The 26,596-nt window shown below is 37.9% G+C and overlaps 1 protein-coding gene across 1 annotated transcript; it reads right to left on the reverse strand.

Moving 5' to 3' along the window:
- Positions 1-14,122: 14,122 nt before the first annotated feature.
- LOC111913132 (uncharacterized) lies at positions 14,123-22,023 on the reverse strand. Its single transcript, XM_023908857.1, has 4 exons — positions 21,528-22,023; positions 19,281-19,417; positions 19,164-19,229; positions 14,123-14,476 (listed from the first exon to the last, which is right to left on the reverse strand). Exons 1-4 carry the CDS (start codon positions 22,021-22,023, stop codon positions 14,123-14,125), a joined length of 1,053 nt encoding a protein of 350 aa, XP_023764625.1.
- Positions 22,024-26,596: the final 4,573 nt, after the last annotated feature.

Below are 26,596 nucleotides of genomic sequence, written 5' to 3' on the forward strand. Positions count from 1 at the left end.
AGACCGGCTTCGTGAATGAGGCCTACTAACGGTAAGACTAGCATTTTAATTATACATATATTATATATTAATCTTGTAATATTATATTAGTATAGGGTTGGATTTTAAACTTGTAAAATTCTAGGGTTTGAAATTTAAATTGTCTAAATTAAACTTTTAATCACAAAACATAAATTTCAAAACTTGAGGGCAAGTTTTAAACTTTTAAAACATATAGGATCAAATAACAAATAATCTTAATTAACAATTAATTCCATAATTATCCATATTTGATTTATTTAATGATTTCTTGCAAAACAATTTACCAATTTAATTAAAATAATTAATCAATTATCACATAAGGAAACAAATATTTAATTAATTGATAAATATCTTCAATTAGGTCAAGAATATACTCATATATATCATAAAATCGGATTTATATTGATCTAATATGATTAAGGCAAGTATCTCAAAGATAAACATCAAGAAATCCCAAAGTTTCCTCCTTCTAACGCTCGAACTCGCCAAGTACCCAGATGGACTCGCCGAGTTGAGCCTACTCGCCGAGTACCATCATGGGACTCGCCGAGTTCTTCAGCCAGAGGACAGAAAAACGATTTTTTTCAGCAACAAACAAGCAATCAAAGTATGAATTCAATAGAAACCAATCTAGGCTCTGATACCACTGATGGGTTTTAGCCATATGAACATCCCTATGTGCACATGCAACCCTAATGCTTGGATCTAGGTTTCTCTAATTGATCATACATTGAATCCAAGACTTCTAATGGCTAATAATAATAACAATATGAAATCAAAGATTAGAAGTTTACCTTGAATCACTTGCTTGATCTTGTTGTCCTTGAGGCTTTAGAGTCACAATTGTCACTCCTCTAATGGCTTACAAACACCAACTAGCAAGAAGATGATTTAGGATATAGGAGAGGGAATAGAAATCGGCCAAGGTTTCTTTCTAAAGCACAAGTGCCGTTTTCCTTAACTCATGGGGTCTATTTATACTAGTAAGGCTCCTAGGGTTTCACCCATAAACCCTAATTGGATAACTTAGGCCCTAAGCAATCCAAATCCTTTCCATGATAAGCCTTGGACGATTTTATGGCTATCCTTAGCCCTAGAAATCGTCCACCCCTTATCCATAAAGGATATATAGCCCAAAGTGCAACTATCAAACAATTGACAGTTTATACCCCTTTATTTAATTAATCTCTTTAAGTCACCAAATTAATTCCAAATTAATTTATGACTTATATTAATCAAATAACAATATTATTATTCCTTATATTATTCTTATAATATATTAATAATATTCTTTCTCTCATTATAAATCATCCTGTCAAGTTGCTATGGTGAAGGCAACCCAAAAGGATCATGCTCAACCGGGTCAAAAACTTGTCTTATATAGTTGCAGCCTTAGACACTATTCCAACAATTAATATATTATAAGTATAATATATTAATTGAGAAATCACATTATTTAATTGGTATTGATCAAGAATTAATTTGATATTAATTTAGTGATCAAAAGAAACTAATTAAAGATATAGGGACTGATTAAGTAATCACTAATACTTCTAGTTGGACTCATGACTCATGTTGATTAGAGTTGGACTAAACCTATGTGAAAGTCCAAGAAGGTTTAGCCCAAAAGACCAAGAAATATGAAGAGTCATTAGGGTTTGCATGGTTGTAATCCTAAGCTATAAAAGAAGTCCCTAACACCTAAAATCGGCACCCATGCACACTAGTATTGTAGCTAGCCAATTTTGATCTCCCAAATCTCTCTCTCAAGTCCATTCTCTTGTTCTTGGTTTGTTATAAGATATTTGAGGCATCACACTTGAGGCTCTAGGCTCCTAAAGGTCAAATACAAGCACACTACTACACAAGGTAATCTTCTAACTGTTTTTATGATTCAAATGTTACCTTGCATGCTAGTTTAGGATTTATGCTTTGGCAAGACAATGTTAAATGTATAATTAGAGACAAATTAGATCCCAAGAATTAGGGTTGAATGTGCACCATAGGAATGTTAGAGTACATAAAACCCATCAGCGGTATCAGAGCCATGGGTGTTTTCTATTATATTGATGCAAATGTTTGATTTTCAAAGTTGAAAAAATGACTTTTCTGGCCACCACCTGATGAACTCGACGAGTCCATAAATGGAATCGACGAGTTGGATGAGTTTTTCCATAAACTCGACGAGTCCAAATCCTTGCTCGACGAGTTGGTTCATCAGATGGCAGAATTTTCGAGTTTTTGGCCTGTTTTGGATTATGATCATTACCACAAATTGTTTTGGTTCATAAAATTTGTTTTTACTAGTATGGTAATGTTTATCCCCATCCAAAACATGAAGTTTGTCAAATTTTATGATAATTACTTGATTTTGAGAAAAAGTAATTATTTGTAAAATATGAAGTTATCTTGTAATATGAATCAAATTAGGTCAAATTGGTAAATGATGAATTATGTGATAATTGGATTAGTTAAATTTGTTCTATGTGTTTCTTGAAAAGTTCCATAACTTGTCCTCATGTTATGTAATATGAAAACTCCTTATTCATGAAACTATTAACTCTTGTAAGTTATAGTATTCAAGAGATCTTGAAAGGTTTCATAACTTGTCCTCAAGTTTGGAATTTGAAAGGTCTCATTCATGGAACTTTAAAATCCATAAGTTATGGAAATCAAAAGTTTTGACAAGTTACAAAACTTGCCCTCAAGTTTTGGAACTTGAAGAGTCTCATTTATGAAACTTTAATTCCAAACCCTAGAATTTTAAAAGTTTAAAATTCAACCCTTATACTATTATAATATTAAAGTTTACTACTTATATATATATATATATATATATATATATATATATATATATATATATATATATATATATATATATATATATATATATATATATATATATATATAAGACAAGTCAGTCTTACCATTAGAAGGTCTCATTCACGAAGACGGTCTATAAGAGGGGGGGGGGGGGGGTATAAGGCTACTGCCTATAAAATGGTGGTTTAATGAGTGTCCACTCTCACTCACCGCTTCCTTGAATGGTGGATGGTCGTTAGCCGAATGGGTAGGATATGACATTAATTCTCATTAATAAGTATAATGATAATTATTAAAGTAACTAAACTTTTATAAATTTCCAATATTAGTTACTTTAGGAAAAATGTGAAAATGGTGCTATTCCATGAAATTTCACTTTGCACCTTGTTAAGTCGTTAGTGAAGCGTGTGTGATTAATCGACACACTAATTTGGGACTGACAATGTGTGGCAAACAGTATATAGATGTTAATCATGGATCAATGGAGCGTGTGTGGTTAATCGACACATTGATTGGGTGATTTGTAACATTAAGTGTACCAAGCTAATTTGCATGGTTATTCACACCATGTTTGTGATCCTCGGCATCCCAGTCACAAACTTGAAGGGCATAATCGAGATTTAAACATGCCATTGAAAAGTTCGATGAATCTCAAAAGAATCTAGGAATTTCAATTCATTTAAAACATAATAATCAATTTCGTTTTTCATGGTGGAAATCGGTAAATCATCATTTACCTACCTTCAAATATTTTGCAATTGAATTACGGCATCCCTCTTCCGAATTGTAAAATATTGTGTTGGGTCCTAGCCTTAATATTTCATTTGGGTGCTATAGTAAGGATCATTATCTAATCAAAACTTTGTCTTTCTTTTTAGATGTATTCCAACACTGCTTCAAATCCAAACCCTTCAGGCTTTTTCTCCCTCATTAACTTATGTGGGAGGGTCATATTTGATGGATAAAACTTCAGTGATTGAATTCGAAAAATCCGAAATGGCCATTTGATACGAGGAAAAAGAATATGTTCTCGACAAAGAGCTTAAGGAGATTGATGAATCTACCGCTACTCCCGAACAGATTGCTGAATACAAGGCCCATGAGAGGGACGCAACCAAAGTGTCATGTATTATGATTTCTACCATGACTGATGAACCTCAGAAGTCCTATGAGGACTTTTGGCCTTATGAAATGCACTAGAATTTGATGGAAAGGTACCATCAAAGTGCTTGGCAGGAAAGGTATGAAATCATAGCCTCCATGATTACTACCAAAATGAAGGATGGAGAGTCTATCACGGCCCACTTGGAAAAGATGCAAAGGTTTGTGGACCGCTTGCTGAAGTTGAATGAGAACTTCAATGAAGAGTTGGCCATAGATATTATTCTATACTCTTTGCCTCCTTGTTATGATCAGTTTCGTATGACTTATCATATGAACAAGGAGGAGGTCACTCTAAGCAAGCTTCAAGGCCTTTTAAGCACTACTAAAAGTAGTCTAAAAGGAAAATCTATAGTTTCTACTCCTACTGCTGCTACCCCCGTCTTGGAAATTGCAAATGGGAAGGGAAAGAAGAGGAAAGCTTCCTCAAAGAGCCACAAGGGAAAGTCCCATGTTGGATCCTCTTCTAGTGGGTCCAAAGATGGACCTGCTACACCTTCCTCAAACCCAAAGGAAGCAGAGTGTTTCCATTTTCATGAATAAGGGCACTGGAAGCAAAGTTGCCCCAAATACTTGCAGGACATAAAGGATGGGAAGATCAAACCCTCCTTCACAGGTATTTATACTATTCTGTCTAATAACTCATCACATGCCAATTCTTCGGTCCTGGATACAGGATGTGGTTTTCACATTTGTTCTGATTTGCAGGGACTAAAAAGAAGTAGGGATGTGGAGCACGGGAAGATGAACTTGATCATGGGGAATAGGAAAAAGTCGCCTGTCACTAAGATTGTAGTTTATACTTTATTTCTTAGTAGTGGGTTAAATTTAGAACCGAATAGTTGTTGCTACCATCTGATATGGCGAGAAATATGATTTCCTTTCATAGTTTGTATAAACAAGGTTTTACCTTTTCTGTAATAATGAAATTGGTAGTACTAACGCTTATTATAATGGTATATATAATACTGTGATTGTTGTAGATAACTTAGGAAGTAATGTGTTGCATATTGAGTCGTCCAATGTTTTCGGTAAAGCATGCTTATGGAAATTTCGTCTTGGACATGTTAACAAGAAGTGCATAGCCCAACTCCAAAAGGATGAAGTGTTGGAGTCATTTGACTTATAGTTGGATGACACTTGTGAATCTTGTTTGCTTAGAAAGATAACCAAGTCACCCTTCATTGGTACATGTGAAAGGGGTGAGGGTTTGTTGGATCTCATACACACCGATGTGTGTGGACCCTTCAAATCCACCACAAGGGATGCTAACCACTTCTATGTGACTTTTACTGATGATTATAGTAGATATGGGTATATTTACTTAATCAAGCATAAGTCAGAAACTTTTGAAAAGTTCAAAGATTTTAAACAAGAAGTGGAGAATCAGCTAGGCAGGAAGATAAAGATGCTCCGATCTGATTGAGGAGGAGAGTATCTTAGTATCGAGTTCTAAGACTATCTTAAGGAATGTGCAATTCTTTCACAATTGATGCCACCTAGGACACCACAGCTTAATGGTGTGGCTGAGAGGCGCAATCGAACCTTGCTAGACATGGTTTGTTCCATGATGAGTCGAGCTTCGTTACCTATCTCATTCTAGGTGTATACCTTAGAGACTGCCGCCCATATCCTTAATCTAGTCCCAACTAAAAAGGTTTCCAAAACACCTCATGAGATGTGGATAAGGAAGGTTCCCTCGTTAGCACACATCAAGGATTGGGGTTGCGAGGCTTTTGTGAGAAAAGATACTCAGGACAAGCTTGAATCTCGAAGTGAGCGTTGTATTTTCATCGACTATCCACATAAATCCTTTGGATATCTCTTCTATAAACCGAGTGACAATGTTGTCTTTATTTCAAGGAGAAGAGTCTTTCACGAGAGAGAACTCATATGCCAAGATGACAATGGGAGGCAAATTGACCATGAAGAGCTTCAAGAGTTAAGCGATGAAGGAACCTCAAACACTAGCGCTCAACCCTAGGAGGAAACTCCTGTTGAACCAATTGACGAGTCCATACCTCTGAGGCATTCCAGTAGAGCTAGACAGGCACCTGAGTTTTATGGTTTCCATATTACTACTGAAGGTGACACATTTATCAGTGATAGTACACTGGTAAACTTGGATGAACCTAACAACTACAAGGAAGCCATGGCAGGCCCCGAGTCTGGAAAATAGAAGGAGGCTATGGACAGTGAGATTCAGCCCATATATGACAATTAAGTTTGGAACTTGGTTGACAATGTACCAGGCCGTAAGATGATCGGGTGCAAATGGATCTTCAAGAAGAAGACCGACATGGATGGGAAAGTACACACATATAAGGTGTGATTGGTTGCGAAGGGCTTTACTCAAACTCCTGGAGTTGAATATGATGAGACCTTCTCACTAGTGGTTAAGATTAAATCTATAAGGTTTATGCTAGCCATAGCTGCATTTCATGATTATGAAATATGGCAAATGGATGTCAAAACCGCTTTCCTTAATGGGGAGTTGGCTGAAGATGTTTACATGAATCAGCCAGAGGGTTTTATCAATGCAAAATACCCTATTAGAGTATGTAAGCTTGAGAAATCCCTTTATGGATTGAAACAAGCATCTCGCAGATGGAATCTTTATTTCGATGAGAAAGTCAAAGAGTTTGGCTTTTTGAGAAGCGAGGATGAGTCCTGTGTATATGTCAAAGCTAGTGGGAGTATAGTTAGCTTTCTCATGCTGTATGTGGATGACATATTGCTCATAGGAAACAACATTCCATCCTTTTAGGATGTTAAGTCCTGGCTTGGGAAGTGTTTCGCTATGAAGGACCTCGGAGAAGCTGCTAAGATTCTAGGGATAAGGATTTTGAGAAATAGGAGTAAAAGACTAATTGTACTTAGTTAAAGCACCTACTTGGACAAGTTTTTGAAATGTTTCAGCATGGAGAATTCCAAGAAAGGAGACTTACCAATCCAGAGCAATACCAAACTGAGTAAGGCTCAGAGTCTGAGTACAGAGGCTGAGATAGCAGAAATGAGTTGAATACCATATGCTTCTGCAGTTGGCTCGATCATGTATGCTATGGCATGTACTCGCTCTCATGTGGCCTTTACTTTGAGCATGGTCAACATATATTAAGGGAACCCTGGTAAGACTCACTGGACGGCGGTAAAGAACATTCTTAAGTACTAGTAGAGGGCTAAGGGTTGGGTCCTTACCCTCGGTGGGAGTGATGACTTAAGAGTGACAGGGTATAGTGACACTAGCTTTCAGACTGACAGAGATAATTTAGGAACTTGTAATAGCTAAAATGTAAGTGACATTTGATGATTGAATAAAAGGAGTTTTATTTATAAGTAAAGTTACTATCTTGTGTCAATTATTTACTAATGTTTCATTTTGCATGTTTTGACTTCCAGAATAATAAGATTATTCAAATTATCCACAGTCGATCATACTTTGGAAGTAGGTTATGTAAGTAGACTGTCATGAATGGGTTTTGTAAGATTGTCTAAGGAGTTAGACATTTCAAAGGTTTGCTACAACATTCATGAGTACTCTTGAAAATAAGATTTAAGTATTAGATCAACCCACACTCACATGAATCACTTCATGGAATTTATCACAAGTGATTGTGAGGTGATAATATCATATAATCTTCAAACCAAGATATATGAGTTGGCAATTATGAGTTGGTTGTACATTGATAGTGTGAAAACACACCAGTAACTTGATGTTATAAAACATGTTGTTGTGTATGATTTAACTAATAGTTAGTACAAGCATATAAGTCGAAGTTTATATGTTCCTTTTATCCTAAGAGGATTAAAAGCGATATCTTGGGCCCCTCGATGATTTTTTTTTACTTATGTTCCGAGCCCTTTCAGGACTAAATTTATGTGTTCAATTAAGTTCTATGTCAAAAAAATCAGAACTTGGGAAACAAACTGTTGGACAATAAGTATGACTATGTTTCATGTATTTGTCCGCATGATATCTTGAAGAACAGAGGATTATATGATCCATTATCTAAATGGCGTGTCAGGATTTGACATTTCCTTTTATAGAGCTACGATTGCTACTCGGATTTTGAAGCTACATTGACGATTATAGTTATTAGACTTATCCTAGTGGGAGAGTGTTGGATTAGGTGTCTAAGCCCATAACTATAATTGGTATGTATTTGACCCGATGATAGCATGGTCCATTTGGGTTGTAACACTCTTGAACAATTCGATAGGATGGATACTTGAGGAAGAGGTTATTGTGATTTATTAATATATTATAAGTATAATATATTAATTGAGAAATCACATTATTTGATTAGTATTGACCAAGAATTCATTTGATATTAATTTAGTGGTCAAAAGAAACTAATTAAAGATACAGGGACTGATTAAGTAAATCAGTAATACTTATAGTTGGATTCATGACTCATGTTGATTAGAGTTGGACTAAACCTACGTGAAATTCCAAGAAGGTTTAGCCCAAAAGAATAAGAAATATGAAGAGTCATTAGGGTTTGCATGGCTGTAATCCTAAGCTATAAAAGAACTCCCTAACACCTAAAATCGGCACCCATGCACACTAGTATTGTAGCTAGCCGGTTTTGATCTCCCAAACCTCTCTCTCCAGTCCATTCTCTTGTTCTTGGTTTGTTATAAGACATTTAAGGCATCGCACTTGAGGTGCTAGGCTCCTAAAGGTCAAAGACAAGCAAGCTACTACACAAGGTAATCTTCTAACTTTTTTATGATTCAAATGTTACGTTGCATGCTAGTTTAGGCTTTAAGGTTTGGAAAAACAATGTTGCACGTATAATTAGAGAAAACTTAGATCCAAAGCATTAGGGTTGTATGTGCACCGTAGGAATGTTAGAGTACATAAAAATTGATCAGTTCAAACTTTGTGTAATGGCTCTTAAGCAAAGTGACAATGATAATGAAATGAATAACACTTCTCCTTACTTGCTTGAGTCTTCAAATACATGGCATGCTCGATTAGGACATGTTAATTTTGATACTCTTCGTCGTTTAATAAACCCAATCACATACCACACTTTCACATTGACTCAAAATACAGATGCAACACTTGTGTTGAATTCAAATAAACACGACAATCTTTCAAGTCCATTCTAAGGACAACCGAACCACTTGGATTAATTCACACCGATGTGTGTGACATGAAATCAGTTCCATCTTAAGGTGGAAATAAGTACTTTATCACTGTTATTGATGATTGCACTAAATTATGCTATGTCTATTTACTTAAAAGTAAAGCTGAGGTTATAGAGAAGTTTAAAGTGTATAAAAGTGAAGTTGAGAATCAACTTAATAAGAAAATTAAAGTACTAAGAAGTGATCATGGAGGTGAATATGTATCACCGTTTGAGGAATTTTTTGCAACTCATGGTATCATACATGAGCTTACTGCACCTTATTCACCACAACAAAATGGTATGGCAGAAAGGAAAAATCGGACCTTAAAAGAAAAGATGAATGCCATGTTGTTAAGTTCTAGGCAGCAACCCTCAATGTAGGGAAAGCTATACTTTCAACTAGCTACCTTTTAAATAAGGTCCCTCGAAAGAAATCGGATAAAACACCATAGATGTTATGGTCAGGTATAAAACCATCCTATAAATACCTTCGAGTGTGGGGGTGCCTTGCAAAGGTCGTGGTACCTGCACCCAAGGTGGTTAAGATAGGACGCAAGATTGTTGATTGCATATTTGTTGGATATGCACAAAACAGTAGTACGTATAAATTTCTTGTGCATGACTCAAAAATTCCAGAAATTCTCAAAGGCACAATAACGGAGTCAAGAAATGCATCGTTCTTTGAGAGTGTGTTTCCATGTCTTCACAAGGTTGAGACAAATGCTTCATAGTTAATTAAGCACAAAGAATCCTCTTATGAAGAAGAAATAGAGCAAGAAACAGAGCCCAATAGATGTAAAAGGCAACGAGTGGAGTAGTCATTTGGAGATGATTTCTACACTTACATGGTTGAAAGAGAGCCTCAAACTTTCAAACAGGCAGTCACCTCCTTAGAAGGACCTCAATAAAAAGAGTCAATTAAAAGTGATATGGATTTCATCTTGCAAAACCATACATGGGAGCTAGTGGATTTACCTCAAGGTTACAAACCACTAGGCTATAAATGGATTTTCAAGAAGAAAATGAAAGCGGATAGAACCATTGACAAGTACAAGGCAAGACTAGTGATTAAAGGCTATAGACAGAAAAGTAGCCTTGATTGCTTTGATATGTACTCTCTTATCACACATATTACATCCATTAGATTGGTACTTTCAATTGCTTCTATAAGAAATCATGAAGTACATCAAATGGATGTTAAAACAGCTTTTCTAAGTGAGGATTTAGAAGAAGAAATCTACATGGAACAACCAGAAGGGTATGTTGCCCCAGGAAAAGAATCAAGGGTTTGCAAACTAGTGAAGTCATTATATGGGTTGAAACAAGCCCCAAAAAATGGCATAAAAAGTTTGACCATGTGATGATGGAAAATAGATACAAGATTAATGAATGTGACAAGTTGTTTATGTTAAAAACACAAGTGAGGGTTATGTTATCTTGTGCCTTTATGTTGATGATATGCTTATTGTTGGTAGCAACAATAAAATTGTTTAATCAACAACGGACATGCTAAAGGCAAGATTCGACATGAAAGATATGGGTTTGGCAGATGTCATCCTTGGTGTGAAGATCACAACGACTGCAAATGGACTTACATTAAATCAAACCCATTATGTGGATAAAATTCTTGAGAAGTTCAACTCCGGTGATACTATTGTAGATAGGACACCATTTGATACAAGTCATCATCTAAGTAAAAACAGAGGTTAAGGAGTTGCACAAGTCGAGTATGCAACAATTATTGCTAGTCTGATGTAACTTATGAGTTGTACCACACCTGACTTAGCTTTTGAAATAAGCAGACTAAGTAGATATATCAGTAATCCAAGTGATGAACGTTGGAAGAGTATTAAAAGATTATTACAATACTTAAGATACACTCACAATTATGGGTTGCACTATTCAAGATATCCTGAGGTGATAGAAGGGTATAGTGATGCAAATTGGATATTTGACATTAAAGACTCCAAGTCAACCAGCGGGTTTTTGTTCACACTTAGAGGTGGAGCTATATCATGGAAATCTTCAAAAGAAACATTTATAGCTAGATCCACCATGGAATCTAAATTTATAGCAATTGATAAAAGTGGAGAAGAAGCTGAATGGCTATGAAAATTTTTGGAAGATATACCAGGATGGCCTAAACCAGTTTCGAAAATCTCAATCCATTGCGATAGTCAATCGGCAATTGGACGGGCACAAACTGCTATGTATAATGGTAAGTCTCGACACATCCATCGAAGACACAACACCATTCAACAACTACTCTCAACTGGAGTTATCTCAATCGACTACATAAGGTCCAAGGATAACATTGCAGATCCGCTAACCAAAGGGTTAAACAGGGAGTTAGTTGCAAAATCGTCAAAAGGAATGGGATTAAAACCCATGAACAAATAAGTTATTACGAAGGAAAACCCAACCTAGTTGACCAGAGATCCTATGATCTAGGTTCAATGGGACAACCTACTTTCATATAACATACGTGGATCACTGTGGGGGATAACCCCAACCCATTCCTATAAATAACAATGATGCAGGTTAAGCATATTGTAGTTGGTGATAAGTTGGAAATCATCAAGCTTTAGCTTTTAATGATTATGATATAATCAATTATGTAAGAGATAAGTGGGGTCGCTTCAAAGGGAATTGAATGGGCAAGTTCCTAAGAGCTCTTACAGAACTAGGCAAGTGCCCATAACCAAAAACGGACACATCAATGAGAACCTAACTAGGCCAGGGAGAATCATGTGAGACATGTATTGATTATTTGCACAAATGGCAGAACAGTTCATGGACGTCTATTGAGAGAAAAACTTTGAGTTCATCTCGAAGGATCTAAAAGCTCAACAATAATATTTAGAGTTAGATGGTTAGAGAGTTAGTTGCGGAAAAGTGAAGAAATGGAAATGACAACAATTGTTATATCAAGTATACACATAAGTTGATTCATAACGAGGAATGCATTCAAGCCAAGTTAATAAGTGAGATCAAACTAAGTGATTAAGTCACAAAAGACTTGCTCCAAGGAGAGATTGTAATCGGTTATGTGAGAGTAAGAAGTATGATTAAGAGAGATAGAAAAGATAACTTCAGAGATATATATTCAGAATAATAGATGCATAAGTGTTTTGAATACAAAGAATGAGCTCTATTTATAGAGACTCATGAAGTACACTAGATTACATCTCTAAGAGTAGCCATGCAAGGCATAGAGAGTATTACAATAAAAGTCAAGTAAAGTAATCCAGTAAAGAAACTGCGATAGGTAGAGACTTTGGATGCGGTTGCTGATGAAGGAGCTTGACTGCGGGTGCTTGACGACTGCGGTAGCTGAAGTTCAAGAGGGTCACTTTTTATGATTCAACAATTTCTTCTAAGTGACCTATTTAACTTTTGTTCAGCTATCAAGTTTAAGGAACATGATCAGGATCCACCAAAACTTCCTGATGTTTTCCAACCAGATGATTCTCCTTAAAATCTCGAACTTGACTTCCGCAGTAGTGTGCTTCGATTTTTCAACTACGTTTCGGTAGATATCAAGTTGCTTCCTGGTGAGGCGATGCATGGCAGTCATAGGAATGAAGTATTTGACATTATCAATTTTCCTTTTGAAAATGACTCCAAGTTCAGGGAAGTTGGTTGCACCTAAGGATCTTTCTTCATAGCCTTCGGTAGGCATTGGTGTAGGGTCGAGTGGTGGCAGATTGAATTTTTTTGGCAATGGTGGTAGATGTTTGCGTCGCTTTTAGTAAAATCACAGACCGTTTCCTTCAAAAAAAGTATTAGCCCTTTCAAGTGCAGTCTTCATCTTCGGGTGCTTCTCCGACTTGTTCTGGAACACCTTTGCAATGAGAAAGACTTCTTCCGAATTTAATGCAAGGGAAGTCAGCTTGGGTGCGGACATAGTCGTGTTCCCTTCTAGTGAGAGTGTACTCGATGAAGTCAGCCTTCTTGAAAGTCCGAATCTTGAAGTTCTTGACTGCAGATGGTCTATCGTTAGACCATATATTCTCAATGGGAGAGGCATGCTTAGCATAAAAAAGACTAAGTCTCTCAAATTCCATTGGCAGTCTTTTGGGGTTTGGAAGGCTGCGGTCAAATTGCTCAAATACTGTGAAGTATCTGGCATTTGGAGAGATTGGGACATCCCAGTAGCCATCTGAAGGGGGTTCAGCATAGGTGAGGTGAGGTCTGTAATCATCATCCAACAGTTTGCGGTGAGGATTGATCCAAGAGTTTATAAAGGATTCATCCATGATAGTATCAAAACCACATTCTCTCCATATGAGCTCCACAAGTTTAGCTGCCTTCCAATCTTTTTTTCCTTTGGGTGGTGGCAGGAGAGTCATTAGAACTTGGAGATGACATGTGCTCCGCAGGATTTTTGAAGTGAGGGGGAGTCTCTGGTTTCTCAAGAGTGATCTCCTCTTGCGGTGGAGTGTTATGAGGTGGAGTATGATGAGATGGTTGTGGTGAAGGAATTTTTTCTATGATGATGGGGGGACTTTGATGTTGTGAGATGGAGTGATTGGAGTGATGGACTTCTTCTCACTTCTACTTCTTGAGGAATTCAACCCAGGAGCTTCCTCAAGCCATTGTTGAAGCCCATCAACTTTGGCAAAAACTTCTTGAATTGAGCTTTGAGGGCATCTGCCAGTTGTTGATTGTTGGGGATGGTGGGGTTGAAGAGTAGCTGGTGAATTTCCTTGGTGAGTTGAAGGATTTCAGGGCCATGGAAATTTGTGGACAAGGATCGCTGCAGGCGGTTGATTGTAACTTGAAGGACTAAGATCGTGGACTCATAGGCAGTATGAGTCTCAACAATCAGGTTTTGAGATTGGGAGGCTTGATCCACAATGGCTGCTTGAAGATCTTTCTGGATTGTGGTTACCTCAGAGATGAGGCGTTCTGCAGTAGCCATGAAGTCCTTGTGATCTCTCATGAGTTTCCAAGCGTTCTATCCGTTCGATTAATGACTACGGTCCGGGGATATCTTCTGGTTGCGGTTGAGTTGGCTTGACCGTAGCAAGGATTTGATCAATCTTTTCTTGTAGGCTAAAAACTTCATTCCTAGTGACAACATTCTTCTTCTTTTTCTTCTTCTCTTTAGGCTTTGAAGTTGAATGGTGAGAGCCATTGGATTCTTCTTCTTCATCAAACATCAGAAAGTCATCATCAGATGGAGAGGGTTTGTTTTCCTCTTGTAGATCATCATCATCAAGACCGAAGGTGGGAGCAGAGCTCACTTCTATTTCGGGTCCTTCATCTTGTGATTCTTGGACAGTGGGGGTGGGAGGAACTTTGGAAGCATTTTGATCAGCAGTTGCTTCCTAAGTCTTGTGGAGAGTTTCAACCATCTCAGACATCCAGTCTTGAACTTTCAATATGGTGGCTACGGTATGGGCATTGTTAATGGCATCTGACCAATACTTAGCCACAACATGGATTTCTTGTTCCTTTTGCTGTTGTTGGTTGAATTGTTGATCTTTGCGTGCTTGGAATGCCCTACGGAAAGCGACATATTTATGAATGTTGGCTTTAGTTACTGGATTATAGTTCAACCAAGAGTCATTTGAATCTTCACCGTCAAATCATTTGTATCGCACCAAAGTGTCCTTCGGGTCCACGGATCCTTGCACATTTGTGCTCACCGTGCCTAAACCACCTGTTATAGATGTAAACATAGTAGGATTTCCTGAGCTTCCTTGGTCTCCTTGACCCGTAATCAAGTTTGGCCTCGGCTTAGTTCTGGCATGGGCGGAAGAAGTGCCATGCGGTTGGGAAGGTGTTTGAAGTGTATGGGTTACGTTCAAGAGGATGGAGTTCAACTCCTCGGGAGAAAGAAATGCAGTCGGGAAGCCCTGGAGACCTTAGGGCGAGAACCAATATTATCCTCTTGTGATTGAACTGGGGAGAGTCTCCATGATGAGGTGAATCAGACTCACTTTCTGAGTTTGAGTGGTAGAAGATGGTTGTTTCGAATTGATGTGCGGCCATCCCAAGGACTACCGAAGCTTGTTGAGAGGCTAAGGTATCAGTCCGGTCATTTCTCCAAGCTTCGTATGGGTTTTGGCATTGGTTGTTTCCCCAAGCTTGGTTGTTTTCCCACCATTGATCATGTTGAGGTTGATCATAACTCCATTGGTTTGTCCAATTGTAGCTTCCTATTTCTTGCACTTCTTCCCATTCCCCATGTAAATATGGACACATAGTGGAATGATGTCCATTTTAAGTGCAAAAATCGCAAGGAATAGGTGTGGGTTGCATATTTTGGTCATTTCCAATCATCATAACTAACTGAGCTAGCTCAGAAAGTTGGTCTTCTATGTAAGGAGTATTCATTTCTGAGCGACACTTTTTTTCTATTTTTTTGCTTTTTTTATAGAGATGTACCTACTCACAAAAATCTAGGCATAAACAATTAGTAACACCGTGTCCTCGGCAACGACGCCAATTTGTCAGGCGTGTCAAACCCAACAAATAAAGGGGTACAATATAGTCCAAAAGAATCCCACTATATTGCACTAAAAGGTAGTACAAGGCAAGCAGGGTCGATCCACAGAGACACGGGATAATTAGTATATACCTCTTTGCATAAGGTATTTGTTCACAAAAGATTAAGTAAGGGGGGGGGGGTTGAGTGTAATGATGTAGCAAACCAATTTAAAACACGAGTAAACAACTAAACTAATGAATTAAGTTCAGATTTTATAAGGACTCCAATTCCATGTATGACAATCTAGCAATGTGAATCAAAGATGACAAGACATTTGTTTCATTCTATCTGAGTTGGTACTTGAAAGTGCTAACAAGCTCTAACGCTTTCCATTCACCACATTAATCAATCAAAACAAGCTCTTTGGTTAATCCTAACCTTACTAACCTAATCTAAACAAGCTCTTAGAAGTAGATTGAAAGTTTGCATTAAGCTTATTGTGAATGTTCCCAACAACACCAAATACTCCTCACAAGCTCGGGAGCGTAAGAATGTGTGAAAAGATTTACACTAAATTCATTCATAAGAAATCAATTTAATGCTTGTTACTTAGTTGAATTCACAAAACAATTACAGATTTTGCAAAATGAATAACTTGAATGACCTAACCCTAATTCAAATGGCCAATAAGAATCATTATTAGAATTAAACATTTGATTGAAGTAAAATAAGTTTCACTAGATAGAAATTAATCACAAACATTAGGTCATATGATTTGATTCACAACCAAAAAGTCCAAACATGAAATTGGAGAAGTTAGGGTTCTAGCCACACATGGCTAGAACAAGATCACAAGTCTAAAAGATGAAATTAAGTGTAATTACAACTTACAAAAACGAGAATTAATGTTTCCAAATGATTAACGGACAAACCCTTGCAAAAACCTTCGAATTCTCCTCTCCAATGGTGTTCTGATATGTTGTGTGTGTGCAAAAATGGCCCTCAACCCGTAATATGAAAGATAGGAAAAGCTGCCAAAAATTGGTTTTTGGGTCGAACACGGCCCGTGTTAAAATAGGCTATACTGACACGGGTCGTGTTCAGCAGCCAACACTCCCTGTGTTGATTTGCACTAAACTGACACGGCTCGTGTTCAGCATGGTCAACAGCTTCTTCTTGGTTAAACACGCCTTGTGCCCACTTTTCAGTGTAAATTCAACACGCCCCGTGTACCTCTTTGACTCCAATTCTAAACTTGATTTTTCCAACTTTTTCGTTTTTCGCCCGATCATCCCGAAATCTTCACCAATGCTTCCCGGCACCTCCTAAAGCGCATTCCAAGCTCCGGTTCACCTGGAAAAAGACATGAAAGTGTGCAAATAAGGTTGTTGTAGAGACTAACATAAATATGATGAAATGCAAGAAAAAGGAAGAACAATTATGCTAAATAGATGTATGAAATGAGACTAAAAGGTGTGCAAAAAGGTGCATAAATAGGACCTAACAAATCTCACCAAGCTTAGACCTTTCTTGTCCTCAAGAAAGAACAAGAATCGGACAAACAGGACGATTTCTAGATAGCAAAAAGAAACATAGAAAAAATGTGGACAGAAAGATCCTAAAAGTTAAGAATGAATGCATGCGATGAAAACCATGAAAATGAAACATATATACAAAAGATACTTAAGGAACAAAAATTGAACCAACGAAAGATTTAAGAACACAAGTAATCTTTTTATTTATTTTTATAAATATAGACATATACGATCAAACCTTACACCAATGGGGATCCAATCATTAACACCTAGGCAACCATCCTGCTTCCTTCCACATATCACAGACTTGCAAGGTGAGGAAGACCGAAACGGTGTAACCCAATAATCCGACCCTAGTTATATTAAAACTTTATACCTTACTAAGCTTTATGGGCAAAAATAAGATAGTCCGGATCTCATGTCCTTAAGACTAGATGACCAAGAATCAGAATCGACGCATCCTTAAGAACCCATCACGGCGAATCAGCTTTCGCTGAAACAGCGAGCCCAGCCGAAGGGGCCCAACTCCTATGCTTTCAATTTTTCGAGAGCCACAAGTATCATATCACATAGTTCTTTATTCGCCAAATTTAACTTTGAATTGGCTTTTGATTTGATTGAACTTTGATTTGTACTTCGTTTTGAACATGGATTCTTCAATCTTCATTGTTGGAATATCTTGAGATTTCTTCGTTTTGGCACGTGAAATTCTGATTTGGGTACTAGATATGACAGTTATATCATTCCTTCTTTCTTGACTGTGTGGATCTGATATTTAAGCTCTCTGTTACCGCGGGGGTAACGCGTGTCAACAAATAGGTCCGTGTTCTGCGAGCCCAAAGTTGTCGATAAAGATTCTTTTTATACATTCAGAAGCAAGTCATCCTAAACCTGTTATTACCGCCCAAAAAACGTTTCAGTATAAATTCTTTTTATTATCTAAGGCTAGGGTCTCGAATTACGGTGTTTGGGTCCCCTAGTTATGACAGCTGATTCTACACTTCTGGTAACAATCCAGTTGCTTCGGTATTTTTTTTCATTTTGATTTTTCATTTTCCCACTTCATGGAGCACTTGTATGTAAAGAGTTTCATCATCTCGTACATTTTTTTTTTGTTTTTTTTTTTGAAAATGCATGCATGCATATGAAATGCAAAAATTGGTAAAATGCAAAAACTTGAAATAATAACTTTATTATTATTATTATTATTTTTAATATATATATATATATATATATATATATATATATATATATATATATATATATATATTGAAAATGCATGAATGAACCTAGTGTACAACTCTACCCCTCCCCAAGCTTAAAGATAAGCATCGTCTTCGATGCTTGGAGAGGGCGGAACAACCTATCTAATCACCGGAAGGTGGTGGGGGATTGTAGTTGGGTTGGGTAAGAGTCTAAAACAGTCACAAGTGCACACATATTGAATTTTAAAGAAAAATATGAACGATTAAAGATATGGAAAGAATTTACCGAATCGTTCTTGGAGCCTTGCAATTGTGGTGAGAACCTCCTCTTCATCTTCCCCAAGCTATCCGTGAAATATTTTTTTGAAGCCTGAGATTCATTTTCTAGGTATAAAAACATGTTGCAACACATTTGGAACATTAAAAACTAAAAACTTCAAAGAAACGACAATGTTTTGAAGGAAAAGACAAAAATACCCCCGGGTTGCCTCCCGGTTAGCCGCCCTTGTTTTAAGTCGTTGGCTCGACTTGGCCCCGGAATATCCTTTGATCTAATTATGTGGGACTCTCCAAATTAGTAAACTTTTCGCCATCTCCATCAATGGATCACTTATCTTGTACTTGACTTTCTTTTTGCGTGGGAACCATGTTGGACTTAGACCCTTAATGACACCAATCGTCCAGCCGACCCCTTTCATGTACTTGTCCAGTAAGGTAATCAACTCTTCTTTCTTTGATAGGGTGGTAGAGTTGACGACTGATTGTGTCTCTTCCTTCTCGCGATATATATCCTTTGAGGATTTTGACAATTTATCGTTTTCGGCTCTAGTGTTTGGTCTACCAGCGAAAGGATTTTCTCATTGGTAATTGGTGGATCAGCCTCTTTTTTGTCAACCTCCAACACCTCCTATACAAATTCCATATCAACATTCTTAATTTCTACTTCTTCCTTGACAACCTTCTCCACTTCTACTTCTTCCTCCTCTTCTTCAAATTGCAATCTTGTATCATCAAAAAATTTCCTATCGTTCAAGGTAACGGTAGAAACGATATGCCTTGTGTCCTCTTCAGTTTGAAATGGTAATTTGTCTTGAGCTTCCAGTATACTCACAGATTGAGTAAGTTGTGCAATTTGTTGCTCTAAGCTTTTGAGGCTGGCTTTGGTTGTTTCTTGGAGGATTTGGGCAATAGTAGCAATGCTTTTGACAATTTCTTCCAAAGACATGCTCAAAGTTTCAGTTTGTTGAGGAGGTGGAGGATATTGTTGCTGGAATTGTGGAGTTGGTTGGTATTGGTCATTTCATCAAGTTTGGTATGGGTTTTGGCATTAGTTGTTTCCCCAAGTTTGGTTGTTTTCCCACCATTGATCATGTTGAGGTTGATCATAACTCCATTGGTTTGTCCAATAGTAGCTTCCTATTTCTTGCACTTCTTCCCATTCTCCTTGTAAATATGGACACATAGTGGAATGATGTCCATTTTGAGTGCAAAAATCTCAAGGAATAGGTGTGGGTTGCGTACTTTGGTCATTTCTGATCATCATAACTAATTGAGCTAGCTCAGAAAGTTGGTCTTCTAAGTAAGGAGTGTTCATTTCTGAGCGACACTTTTTTTCTGTTTTTTTTCTATTTTTTTTGTTTTTTTATAGAGATGTATATGCCCACAAAAATCTAGGCATAAACAATTAGTAACACCATGTCCCCGGCAACAGCGCTAATTTGTTAGGCATGTCAAACCCAACAAATAAAGGGGTACGATATACTCCAAAAGAATCCCACTATATTGCACTAAAAGGTAGTACAACGCAAGCATGGTCGATCCACCGAGACACGAGATAATTAGTACATACCTCTTTGCGTAAGGTATTTGTTCACAAAAGATTAAATAAGGGGGGAGGGGGTTTGAGTGTAATGATGTATCAAACCAATTTAAAACACGAGTAAACAATTAAACTAATGAATTAAGTTCAGATTTTGTAAGGACTCCAACTCCATGTATGACAATCTAGCAATGTGAATCAAAGATGACAAGACATTTGTTTCATTCTATCTAAGTTGGTACTTGAAAGTGCTAACAAGCTCTAACACTTTCCATTCACCACATTAATCAATCAAAACAAGCTCTTTGATTAATCCTAACCTTACTAACCTAATCTAAACAAGCTCTTAGAAGTAGATTGAAAGATTGCATTAAGCTTATTGTGAATGTTCCCAACAACACCCAATACTCCTTACAAGCTCCGGAGCGTAAGAATGTGTGAAAAGATTTACACTAAATTCATTCATAAGAAATCAATTTAATGCTTGTTACTTAGTTTAATTCAAAAAACAATTACGAATTTTGAAAAATCAATAATTTGAATGACCTAACCCTAATTCAAATGGCCAATAAGAATCACTATTAGAATCAAACATTCGATTGAAGTAAAATCGGTTTCACTAGATAGAAATTAAACACAAACATCAGGTCATATGATTTGATTCACAACCAAAAAGTCAAAACATGAAATGGGAGAAGTTAGGGTTCTAGCCACACATGGCTAGAACAAGATCACAAGTCTAAAAGATGAAATTAAGTGTAATTACAACTTACAAAAACGAGAATTAATGTTTCCAAATGATTAATGGACAAAACCTTGCAAAAACCTTCGAATTCTCCTCTCCAATGGTGCTCTGATATGTTTTGTGTGTGTGTGCAAAAATGACCCTTAATCCGTAATATGAAAGATAGGAAAAACTGCCAAAAGTTGGTTTTTGGGTCGAACACGGCCCGTGTTAAAATAGGCTAAACTGACACGGGTCGTGTTCAGCAGCCAAGACGCCCTGTGTTGATTTGCACTAAACTGACACGGCCCGTGTTCAGCATGGTCAACAGCTTCTTCTTGGTCAAACACGCCCCGTGCCCACTTTTCAGCATAAATTCAACATGCCCCGTGTACCTCTCTGACTCCAATTCCAAACTTGATTTTTCCGACTTTTTTGTTCTTCGCCCCATCATCCCGGAATCTTCACCAATGCTTCCCGGCACCTCCGAAATCGCATTCCAAGCTCCGGTTTACTTGGAAAAAGACATGAAAGTGTGAAAATAAGGTTGTTCTAGAGACTAACATGAATATGATGAAATGCAAGAAAAAGGAAGAACAATTATGCTAAATAGATGCATGAAATGGGACTAAAAGGTGTGCAAAAAGGTGCACAAATAGCACCTAACAGATCGGTTTTGCGTTTCTTGAGGATTGCAATGGGTAGATCATCGTCATCAGAGTCACTGCTGAAGACATGTCTGCTTGGTTCGACGATAGTGATTACTAGTTGAGTTTTTCTTTTCTTGGAGGGCTTGGAAGGCTTGGAAGCATCCTTTTTAGGAGTTCCTTGTTTCTTGGTCTTGCGGGGGCCATAAAGAGCAAAGACTTTACGCTTGCGTCTTTGGTATTGAGAAATGTTGGAGAGAGTAGTGGAAGAAGGGACTATGGTGCCTTCAGGGTTAATGATTGCTGATGGATTTTGAAGAGGTGGGGTAGGAAGGTATGGGTCAATACCTTCTGTAGCCTCAATTTGATCTGAGACATCAGTAGTCTCAAGACCAAGAGTGGAAAGAATGTGGATAGGAAGTCTTCGAATTGGGCCAAAAATTGATTCATCAGATGAGGGATTGTACATTTTTAGATATTTGGTGACGAAGAAGTTGATGTCACTGCCCATGTTGATCCCTGCGTCCGCATGAAGGTCTGAAATGCAGAGGGACCAGAACCTTGCGAAAGTGAGTTCTGTTGGGTTCTCCCTTGGGCTCTCCTTGGGAATGTATTGAAGAAATCCTTCCTATAGGATCTGTCCGTAGTTTACGTCATGACCTATGAAGATACTCCACACCCGCTCTAGAAGTTTAAGTCTCATATTGTCCGTGCCTCCGGTTCTGCCGGGTAGACTGCAGATGACGAAATAACACATGAATTTCCAGACCGCAGGCAGTTGGGTTTTGTTGAATTCCCCAATGCCTTTAATCTTTTTCTGATATCCCATTTGGTAAAGTGTAGAGGTAATATCCGCCATGGATGGGGTGAAAATCTTGATGGAGGGATGAACAAGGTGGTTAATGGCAGTAAGAAACTTTTCTTTGGACAGAATGACCAAAGAATCTTTAATCAGGTTAAGATGAACTTCTTGTGGGTTATTGAGTGGGCGATAGGCTGAGAAGGCACATTTGAAAAGGGTTGAGATTGGGACAACGTCTGTGAAAGCATCGAAGGGGCCAAACAGGGGGTGATTCTTCAGGAACTTGATTATTAGTTTCGTTGGAGCATTGTAGAAAGGGTGTTCTTCAAACAAGGCTCTGAAATTTCTTGAAGCAATCGTGGGAAAGTTTGAACCAGTAGGGTTCACTGATCCAGATGCCTTGGATTGTTTCTTCGATACAATGAATTTCACCATTGTTGAGAGTTTGAGGAAGCTTTGAAGCAGAAAGGTAGAATGCAAGAGAATGTTTAAGGTTTAGAGAGCGTAAACTTTTCTTTGTGGAGAAGAAAGTGGTTTTATAGTGGCTTAAGGGATGGGGAAACGTTTTTTCCCTAAGTGAATTTGGGTGAAAACGTTTGGTTTTTTTTTTTTGAATTAAGGTTTTTAATCTTAGCCACAGATTGATAAAAGAGGGATTAAATCTGAATTTGGGGTTTACCAAAAAGGGTTTGCATTTAATGAAATGTCAGATTTAATACCACGTCTGGTGAACGTGTGCTGAGGGTGAGATCAATCCGTTGGGTAAAGGGGAAGTTGTAACGGATGTGATGTTTTTGAGTAATAGGAAAAGACATATTAAAAGGATTTGATTTGGAAAATATTTCTTTTTGTCATCATACCTAAAATAGGTCTGACACGAGGTTTATTCAAAAGAATGATACAGATGCACAAAGAATGTTTTTCTTTAATGTTTTCCCTATTTAATGAAGGATCATTAAATAGCACATCATGTTTTTTTTTTTTGTTTTTCAAAAGAATGTAATGGTCTGAAAATCAATTAATATGACTGCGGATGGACACATCATTGCGGATGGATCCTTTGCCATTGCGGATGAGTAGATATATGACTGCAGTGGAAGAAACTGGGAAGAGCACTTGTACAATACGTTAGTAATAACAAGCAAGAAGGACCAGTGAAGGATATATATATAATATATGGTTACGGTACATAGACTGCAGTACACAGGATATACCAAAACCATTTAATATAAGTAACTTTCAGTTAGGACCACAATATAGACCAAGGATGGTTTGTGGTACCTATCAATTCATGAAGAATTGAGGTTCCGGATTCATCATTCCTAACATTTGTAAGAAAGTGTTGAGTTTGGTAGAGTCAAGTGCCTTTGTAAATACATCAGCAATCTCTTCATGAGTAAGGACAAAGATGAGTTCAATGTTACCTTTCAGGATTTGGTCTTTGATGAAGTGATACCGTAGTTCAATATGCTTGGTCTTGGAGTGTTGAATAGGATTGTGAGATATCGCTATAGCACTTTCAGAGTCACAGTAAATTGGTATCTGCAACATTCTGTATCCGTAGTCTAGCAGTTGTGTCTTCATCCATAGAACTTGTGAACAACGGCTGTTGCCACATATTCAGCTTATGCAGTAGACAATGATACACAACTTTGTTTCCTTGATGACCAGCTGACGAGTCTTCCACCCAGAAATTGACATCCACCTGAGGTGCTTTTTCGATCAAGTTTGCATCCGGCATGATCTGCATCGGTCAATGCTTGAAGGCTGAAGTCATTGCCTTCAGGGTACCATAGACCAAGAGATTTGCTTCCTTTCAGGTACCGTAGAATTTGTTTGGCTGGGGTCATATGTGACACTTTTGGGTCAGCCTGATACCTTGCGCATACACCAGTTGCAAAGACAATGTCTGGTCGGCTTGTAGTGAGGTACATTAGAGAGCTTATGATACCTCTATAAGTTTTGTGATCCACAGATTCGCCTGAAGGATCAGCAGAGATCTTATATCCGAAGGCCATGGGGACCTTATCCGAAGAACAGTTGTCCATAGAATATTTCTTCAATAGTTCAGTGGTGTATTTCTCTTGGTGAATGAATATCGCTTGCTGGATTTGTTTCACTTGAAGACCTAGAAAGAAATTATTCTCTCTATTCATGCTCATTTGGAATTTGTTAGTCATGAGTTAGCAAATTCATCCACCATTCCTTGATCAGTCGATCCGAAGATGATATAATCCACGTATATTTATACAAGCATAAGGTGGTCACCATTTGCTTTTCTAAATAAGGTGGGATCAATCACTCCTCTTTTGTAACCTGAAGAGACAAGAAATTCAGAAAGAGTCTCATACCAAGCTCTTGGGGCTTGCTTCAGACCGTAGACTGCCTTTTCAAGCTTGTAGCAGTGGTCAGGGAATTCAATACTTTCAAAGCCTGGAGGTTGCTGAAGATAAACCTCTTTTTTTAATTCCCCATTGAGAAATGCACTCTTAACGTCCATTTGGTGTACCTTGATGTTTTTGTGGGCTGCGTATGCTAAGAAGATTCGGATGGCTTCCATTCGTGCCACTGGAGCATACGTTTCATCATAGTCAACACCTTCAAGTTGATTGTAGCCCTTTGCAACTAGCCTTGCCTTGTTTCTGATGACCGCACCAGATTCATCTAACTTATTCTTGAACACCCATCTTGTACCAACAATGGTGTGGCCTTGCGGTATTCGAACGAGTTGCCATACCTTGTTCCTTTTGAATTCTTCCAGTTCTTCTTGCATTGCGAGTATCCAATCAGGTTCTAATAATGCTTCTTTGATCGTTCGGGGCTCAACTGAGGACATAAACACTGCATAGTGACAATGATCAGATAAGTCCTTGGAAGATGGAGTCTGGATACCTGCGGATGGGTTGCCAATAATTTGACCTGGTGGGTGGTCCTTCGTCCACACGTGTAGACGGGGTTGTAGATGGTCAGCAGCTGTGGTAAAGGGAATGTCTTCAATATCAGAAGACTGTGCAGTTGGAGAGGGCAGTTCCCCCTGGATTTGAGAACATCCTGCGGAATCATCTTGGTTTGTTAGAACGAGAATGGAATTTTCTTTAGCAGTTTGGAGAGGTTCCCCCTAGATTGCTGATGGGAGTTCCTCTGGAACTTGAGAAGGTTCCCCCTGGACTGCGGATGGGAGAGTGATAATCCTTGAATCGGTTCTTGTATCAATGTTCTCTATGAGTTCATCATCTGAATCTGAAGATACGTTTGATGGTAATGATTCTCTGCGGATAGGAACTTGAGCAGCATCAAGTACTGGAACCTCGATGGTTGTTGTTTGATCCGGAGTAGAGCTTTCCCCTTCAACCGGAGAGGTGAAAGTATTAGGAGATGCTACTTCGGATAGAGATGGACCAGAAACATCAGCGTGCTGTTGTTGAGCGGCCGGTGACGCAACTGTTGGATAAGGTGTCTAAGTCCATAACTATTTATGGTTAGTACTTGACCCGACCCGGCATGGTCCATTTGGGTTGCATGGCACCATGCAATTGGATAGACTAAATGAGAGAAATAACACTTGGAGATTATTAATATATTATAAGTTCTAATATATTAATAATATTATTTGATTAGTTTGATCAAGAATTAATTTAGAATTAATTAAGTGATCAAAAGATAACTAATTAAATATATGGGTTGATTATGTAAATCATTCATATCTTGTATACTGGGCTAAGAGGCTCCATGGATTATCAAGTTGGGTTCCACCCATAGGATGCTCCATGGGAGTTACAAACCCATGGGTCATGGAAATTAAGAGTCATGACACATTAGGGTTTACATGGTGTAACCCTAGATGTGTCAACAATATATAAGAATCCCATTCTCCACCAAAATGGGCTACACATATGAAACAAGAGGGCTAGGCCGATTTCAAGAAGTGTGTATTCTCTCAAAAGTCTTTCCAAGAGCATTTGGTGTTGTGTGAAGCATTTGAGGCATCACACTTGGGGTGCTAGGCTCACAAGGTTTCAAGGAACATAAGCAACAACAAGGTAAGTTATTCTATCTTTCATTCAAGTTAAAAAATTGTTCCCCATGTATGCTAGATAGGAATATAACCTTGGAATTCAACTTTGCATGATAATTAGACAAACATAGATCCAAGGTTATTAGGGTTGCATGTACACCTAGGAAGTGTTAGAATGCTCAAAACCCATCAGTGGTATCAGAGCTTAGGCTTGTTTGTTTGTTATTTGTGCTTAAAAGTTGAAAAAAGTCGAAAAGCTTGCTGTCT

The sequence above is a fragment of the Lactuca sativa genome, chromosome 8, assembly GCF_002870075.4.
Source record: "Lactuca sativa cultivar Salinas chromosome 8, Lsat_Salinas_v11, whole genome shotgun sequence".
NCBI lineage: Eukaryota > Viridiplantae > Streptophyta > Magnoliopsida > Asterales > Asteraceae > Lactuca > Lactuca sativa.

Excerpts from the sequence above, each read along its gene's own strand:
- LOC111913132 (XM_023908857.1), bottom strand. The coding sequence starts at position 22,023 with ATGGGCAGTGACATCAACTTCTTCGTCACCAAATATCTAAAAATGTAC. Across the intron at positions 19,418-21,527 it reads ACGCAAAACCGATCTGTTAG|CTCAAGACAAATTACCATTT; the intron begins GTGCTATTTGTG and ends GTATACTGGAAG. Across the intron at positions 14,477-19,163 it reads ATGAGAAAATCCTTTCGCTG|GAAGCAACTGCTGATCAAAA; the intron begins GTAGACCAAACA and ends CACAAGACTTAG.